The sequence below is a fragment of the Halyomorpha halys genome, unplaced genomic scaffold, assembly GCF_000696795.3.
Source record: "Halyomorpha halys isolate HHAL.00 unplaced genomic scaffold, Hhal_1.1 Scaffold241.1, whole genome shotgun sequence".
Lineage (NCBI taxonomy): Eukaryota > Metazoa > Arthropoda > Insecta > Hemiptera > Pentatomidae > Halyomorpha > Halyomorpha halys.
In genome coordinates this window covers 20,613-27,867 of record NW_027105010.1, presented here as the reverse complement: position 1 = coordinate 27,867, position 7,255 = coordinate 20,613, and the positions used below count along the sequence as shown (strand labels likewise).

General features: G+C 29.5%; 1 protein-coding gene across 1 annotated transcript in view; it reads right to left on the bottom strand.

The window, feature by feature from the left end:
* Rab35 (RAS oncogene family member Rab35) overlaps window positions 1-4,922 on the bottom strand; it is a 12,180-nt gene extending 7,258 nt beyond the window's left edge. The window contains exons 1-3 of the mRNA XM_014419579.3: window positions 4,720-4,922; window positions 2,259-2,433; window positions 94-218 (exon numbers count right to left, since the gene is read on the bottom strand). Coding sequence (XP_014275065.1) covers window positions 94-218; window positions 2,259-2,433; window positions 4,720-4,792 — 373 coding nt within the window. The 5' untranslated portion in view covers window positions 4,793-4,922. The remainder of the gene's footprint in view (window positions 1-93; window positions 219-2,258; window positions 2,434-4,719) is intronic.
* Between the last annotated feature and the right edge of the window lie 2,333 nt (window positions 4,923-7,255).

Here is a 7,255-nt window from a genome sequence, read left to right as displayed (position 1 = left end):
ATATTTAATTAAGAGCTGTTCTTAACTATAAATAAAAATATTTTACAACCAAAAACAATAATCAAAAGAAACTTTCATTGATTTACTACTCACCGAGCACACGATTTACTACTTCACAATTTTGTTCGATTTCATGAAGCCATCTTTTTACATTAGCAAAAGATTCTCCACTGGTAACATCGTAAACTACTATCACACCATGAGTACCTCGATAATACCTAAAAAAATGGAAAAAACTTTAGTAAGTTTATGATGCTCAAATATTTAGCACTTACTGATATGATGAATCTTGTATATTTAATGTTTATTCTGAAATTGAAAAATAAAAAAATTAAAGGAATAACAATATAGGAAATGATGAAAAACTAAAATGATACAGGTACAATAAGAAAGCAAATAAATAAATAAACATAGAGTATTATTTAAGTATGGAACACTTCTCTTCGTAATACTTGAATGTACTTTATAAAAAATAGCAACTGTGTTTATCAGATCTTTTTGGTTTATTAAGGGTTCGGTATCTATTTAAAATTTGGTGTATGCATAACTTAAGTCTCCGAGTTCTTTTGAAAAATTTATAAAATAGTGGAATTGTGTCGAAATGTATGCTGTTCTCTCAATATACACCAAAAAGCCTATAACAACAAGAAATCTATTTGGGAAATTACTCATTTGACAAAGGTGTACTGCTGGAGCAGAACACATGGAACTAGGCTCTGAGGAAGACATACTGTACTAGAGTATAGCAGAGTATTTGTACAGCACTACGGTATAATGTATCTTGCTAATACACTGACCTTGCCTAAACCAACCTAATTGATGCGGAGATACTGCATCTCCTAGAAATCTTCTTATATCCTTTACAACAATCCTCTCGAGAAAGTTTGACAAAATGGACAGCAGAGTGACAGGTTGGTATTCCGAGGGTGTCCTGGGCTTTGTTTTAGGATCCTAAATCTTCTGAATTAATATGTTAATAAAGACAGATTCAAAATACTATATTAGAGAGAGATTTAGAGCAGAAACTTCTACTTTCTAACCTCAAACAAAAAAAAAGGTTCCACCTTGAAACAGAATGACACTATGGACCTGGTTAACAACAAATTCAGGAAATTCACACCAAGATGATAAACAACTAACCATAACTCCAAGAACTTTTATTTTCTCTGATCAGAGGATGTCCTGATCAGTGGGAGGCAGCTCAATGTCCTTTTTGTTTTCCACAACAAGCTAAGTTAATGTGTTCCACATACAAATAGCATCCAATGGGATTTCTTAAAATTAAGATAAAATGGACCAGGTCTGCAATGCTCTGATATCATCGTTAGTTAACCTGTTGCATGATCACAACTACATTCTCTGGTGATACAAAAGCCTAAATGGTAATATCATATGCAAACATGAGAATTTCGAAGTGCTTGAGGACCATGGCAATGTCATTGATATATCCAACCAACAACAATGGCCCAAGAACACAATTCTGGGGAAGGCCTGTAGAACACTCCAACCATCTAGAAGAGATATTACAAGAGATGCAGCCAAAATAAATTGGATTGCTACATTAAATAGTAAGGCCATAATGGCAAAGCATGTTAAAGACAGCATCGTATGATGCTGGTTTAAATCCAACCAATCTAGGTAGATTTTTATTTTATAATGGACTATGATAATAACTCTCAACTTTCCCATTCAAGCTAGAATATTTTTGTAACCTAAAAGATAATCTATCCATCATTTTTTTAGAGGAGACTGAATTTTTATAGCATTTTAAACTCCAATACTCGAAGAAAACATACATATATACTTCTAGAAATGGTAAAACTATTTACAGAAATACTAACATCATAGAAGGAACAATCAGAAAATAATAACATCTAATCCAAGTATTTTGAATACACCATTACACTAACTTTGAGAAAAACGTAAATGTCTTTTTGCAAAAAACATCAGAGTATAATTTTTACAAAAAAATTGTCACCCTTTCATAGTAAAATACAGTATATCAATAGCTAAAATTAATCTTATTATAATAAACTTTTACTACAGTTGGTTAATCAAAAATAAATACTCATTACCTACTGCTTAACCATATAAAAAGTGAAAAGCTAATTTAAATTTTAAAGGATAGTAACAGTTATTACTGTTGGATAGTTTTTTCAAAAAATAAATAAAATAAAAAATTAGAAAACATTTTATTATTCCTAATAACTGGCATAGAAGTATAAACAAATAAGTAAAGGAACAAAAAATGGACTTACGTTGAGGTGATTGTTCGGAATCGTTCCTGCCCCGCTGTATCCCATATTTGAAGTTTGACTCTTTCGCCATTTAATTCGATAGTACGAATCTTGAAATCAACTCCAATAGTGGTAATATAATTTCCAGTAAATGTATTATCTGCAAACCGTAGCAAAAGAGAACTTTTTCCAACACCTGAAAAAGTTGTTAAAAAAAAAATGTTATTTTAATGAAACTATAACAGGAACTAGGCCCAAATCAACCAGTCAGTTAACCTAATCATTATAGATTTTCTTAACTATTTCAATGTTTGCTGGATAATTTGTTAGAGAATATATGGCTAGATTTTTTCTTTTTAACATTATGAATTTTAGATGAAATTAATTATTAAATTCTAGTTAAATTGTCAATATTAAACTTTATGTATAAAAAATTGTATAAGCCATTTTTAAACTAAACGAAAAATCGATTTCAAACAAATAATGTAGTAGTATATTAAACTGAAAATAATAAAATTCTATTTACATTTATGGGTCAATAACTCAATTAGTAGGTCTTATAGACCATGAACAAATCAATATTTAAAAAAGTTTAAGGAATCCAAGACAGTATTTTTCAAAACTTTGGAAAATAACACCTCAAAAAAAAAATTCTATATGTCCTAATTAATATTATTAAGGCGAATGATCCTTATTTCTGAAAGTATTACTGAAATATTAAATGATTTAATTCTGAATTTTTTTTAATGATTGGAGAAGTTTGTCGGGGGTGCTGTCAGCAAAGAACAACATAAATAAACAAAACCATATTTATTTATTTTATGCCGACGTTTCGACCTGAGTTTCAGGTCTTCATCAGGGGTTGTGGCGTAGAAGGTAGGCTTGCAACTCAAATTTTTTTTGTTGATTTACTGGTGTAAAATGACGACGATCCTGCTAAATGATTGTAAAAAAAAAAAAAGGTTCAAGAATTACATAGGAAAAATGTAAGAGCAAGGAAAAAAATTTTATTGGTCTTCGAAGCAACTTTGTATATTTTGAACCAATTACTGCTTTAATAGTTGTTAGAGCGATTAAATAAACATTACTATAACTTGTTTGATAATTTTTTTACCATGCTGTTGAAGTGTATTCTCTTAAACAGTTCTTAACCTTACAATCCTATAAAGGAAGAATACTAGAAAGGTATCTCCAGGAAATAGAAAAGACTGACAAGAGCAGAGTATAGAGAGAACGATGACAACTGCTTACAACTCAACAAAATAAAGAACACTGACACTGTTTAGTGATTAGAAAGATTTTATAACTTTATAGAATTACTAAACCAGATTATCAATTTACTGTAAGAAAACATTAAATGGTAAGGTACAAAAGGAAAATATAAAAAAAGTATCATAAATCAAAATTGATTGAAAAATCAATATAAAGATAATAAAATAACGCATTTCAACAACATAACAAGTATAAAACATACATAAACAGTATCAGTATCAAAGCTATAAAGATCCGCATAACCAATCTTTTTTTTTCAATTTCTTAACAGATACAACATTTGTTAATAATCTTATCTTTAATTTAACGAAACATTGAAAACAAAATGATTTATGAATTAAGAGCTTACTATTGCCTTAAATACAAAAATTAGATAGAATAATTACTTTTAACTTGACCCATGATTACATAGGAAATACATATTAGTACAATTAATATATCATAAAAATATAGTTAAAACTTTCCTATTTACCAATCATACTCGTAAGTTTGATAAAAATATTGAGCCACTTACTGTTTTAATTACCTTCCAAAAAAAAAAAGTCAGACACCAGGAATAATTATAACCTTATACCATAAAGATATACTGCAAACAATATTTTCTACAGCTAATCGTACTTTTTCAATATTTTCAACAGTTTATTGATGAATTGAGAAATACAGTAAGCACTTGAGTTCAGATAGGAAAGAATGAAATAGTACAACTGAAGGGAGATGATAAGATAATTCCTTGACATCAGATATAGTACACAGAATAAAATAAACTAGGAAATCTATCATACCTACAAATAGATCTGAAGCAGTCTGAAAACTATGATGAAGATCTAAGATGAAAGATATTACATAAAATTCATACAGTTATATTTAAAATAACATAGATGTTAGAGTTGTAAAACACCAAATTATCTATTTAAAATCAAGGTTTAGAAAGATAAATGTAAACATTTCAACAGTAAGTAAAAAATAAAGTAAATCACAACTTTTTAAAGGTAGATTTGAGGCTTTGAGTGGTTTCTAATACGAAATTGAAGATCTTGACTTAATTACTTTTCCAAGACAAGACTGGCTCAGATATACGCACATATAAGCAACATAATATTAGAGAAAAAAAATTAACGGGTAATATGTCATTGATTCAAATTATAAATTGGCAAATCACTCCCGTCAAATAGAAAAAAAAAGTCTATTTACATGTATGAATTAAACTTACCGCTATCACCAATAATCAATAATTTAAATAGATGGTCATATTCCCGAGCCATGTTGTAAGCAAAACAAAACATTAACTCCTCAGGTTAAACAAGATACACACAGAAACAAAACATTAATGAATAGCATTTTAAAAACATATCGATGAAAAATACAATAACTGAACTTAACAAGGAACTAATTTAGTACCTTTCTCCGCTTTAAATGGTAGATAGCGCTACTATAACTAACAGCTACTTGATATTGGGTACATCCTCTGAACAAAAATCTTCAAAAGTTAAATATTAATCAAGACCAATTTTTCAATTGACATTATAAAATAAACCTATCTTTAACATCCACACTTATAAGAATCATTTTTATATTTGGTATAACTTAAGTTCTTAAAGTATCCGCAGTTATAACTTTTTAACTATATTTTTTTTTTTTTTGTGTGTCAAATAATAATATCTGCCAAACTTAAGAGCAACAGGAATTAGTACTGTTTAAGATCTGTAACTAAGAGCATTATTTTCAGAATTTATTTTAGTTTTTCTCCCAACATATGATTATCAGTAAATTAAAAGAAAGGAGCCATGTAGTGACTATTATATTATAAAAAAACTTCAATGCAACACTCCAAGGGTTCTTGATGTATTGCTTTATGAAAAAGTACTTGATTCTTCACAAAGGGTAATGCCTGGAGATGAATCAGCCAATATCAGGCCAATCTGCCAGATTTTCTCTCCGGACTTTCTTCAAGATTATAAAGAAATGGATTCGTTCAAACACAAACCTTACAAAAGATCTAAGTTCCTCATTTATTTTAAAGATTACATTGTAAATTATTATAATGAAATCTTCCAGATCAAAATAATTGCAGTGATTTATTTTCCAACCGAGTTTTCAATCTGAATGAGTTTACACGTATTAGTTCTTGTGAACACAGACTACTATCCCTACCCTGTTGCTTGGTTAGGGCCCTACCTGGGCCTAGATTTAGTGCCTGGTTGTGGAAAATGATTTATTTTTTATATTGTATCAGCTGAGGATCGATTCTGGATTCAGAGACCCTCCCTTGCCACACCCTGCCTATATGAAGGAGTTATCCTTAATACGATTGAGCGATATCCCTTGTGGTTTATCGTGATTACTAGCCTTACCTCCTTGTACAATTGTTGAGGGACTTCGTTACAACTTATTGGGAAGGGAAGGGTAATAGTTAATAAGGTAATAACATTTCCTAACGATTTTGTTCTTACCTTATCGGAAATTTCCTTGTTATTTTCTCTTTCTTTAAACAATTTTTGGGAAACTGACCTCTCCAAATGGCGTTTATAAGAGATTTCGAATATTATAACCTCATTGAATTTAGTTTTACTAAAACGTTTTGAATAGTTTGAAGTAGTTTCTCAAATTTCCAAACTTTTTTGAGTTTTCAAAGTATTGGGGGAAGGAGGAAAGATAATATGTTATTGTAGCTGCCGACTTTCAATGGAATGGTGAATGTTTCCGACAACAGGAGAATGCGACGCAACCAATCTGAATTCAGAAAAGCAGTAGAGTACATGACTTTCTTCAATGACGGAAAATATTATTGATTTCTTCATATTTTGTTTGTTGAACCAACCATGAAGAGAGTTAAAATCTAATTTAAATTTTAACGAACATTTTTAATAGTTTTATTGTAGGAAGATGGTCCGGGTGGCGGTCAATAAAAGTACCAAAATAGTAGAAAAAACTATTTACTGTTAACCAACGTTTCGCCCCACTTTGCAAAGCTTCGTCAGGGCCGTCTTCATTGAAACATGATTGACAATTGACTTTGGGTACATAAGGTAAACTATCTTCCAATTTAGTAATTTTATTTTGACTAAATACTAACTTACTGATCACTTACTAATACTTCCTCAACAGTTGTTACCTTAACGTGATAGGAAGTCTTAAATTCGATGCATTAAAATATTTAATGTAGTGTAACCAAAAGATATTAAAAATTGTACTACCCAAATTTAGAATTTGAGGATAAATTTTCTTACAGCGGAACTGTAAATCATGAAATTCATATTTCTGTTTGAAAAATTTGGTATCATTCCATGACATTTACTTATAATATTAAAATATAATAATTACAAAATATTGATCTGTAAATTGAATTGGTCTTATTTTTAATAAAGCTTGGGTAAATATTGGTCGTAGGTAGCTATCTGCTTTTGGATACAATCAGCATTTCATCTAAGGTCGGCGGCTAAGTAACCAATTACGATTCGACGGTGATAATGAAAATTGTTGATAATCGGTAATGGGAATTTGAAGTTTAAGAGCTTGTTCATAATAAGGTGAATACTAAAAAACTATAACAAATGTAAATGGCCTTTAATATGAAGCAAAACTATGAAATTACAAAAAAAAAAAATCAATATTTTAAGGAACGATTGCAGTTTGGTAATGAAAATCATCAATATACTCATCTGAAAATTACCATTTTACATTGAGCACTATATGGTAAAAAAATTATTATTTATTTTTTTATTTTTTGTTTTTTGTATAGATATTAT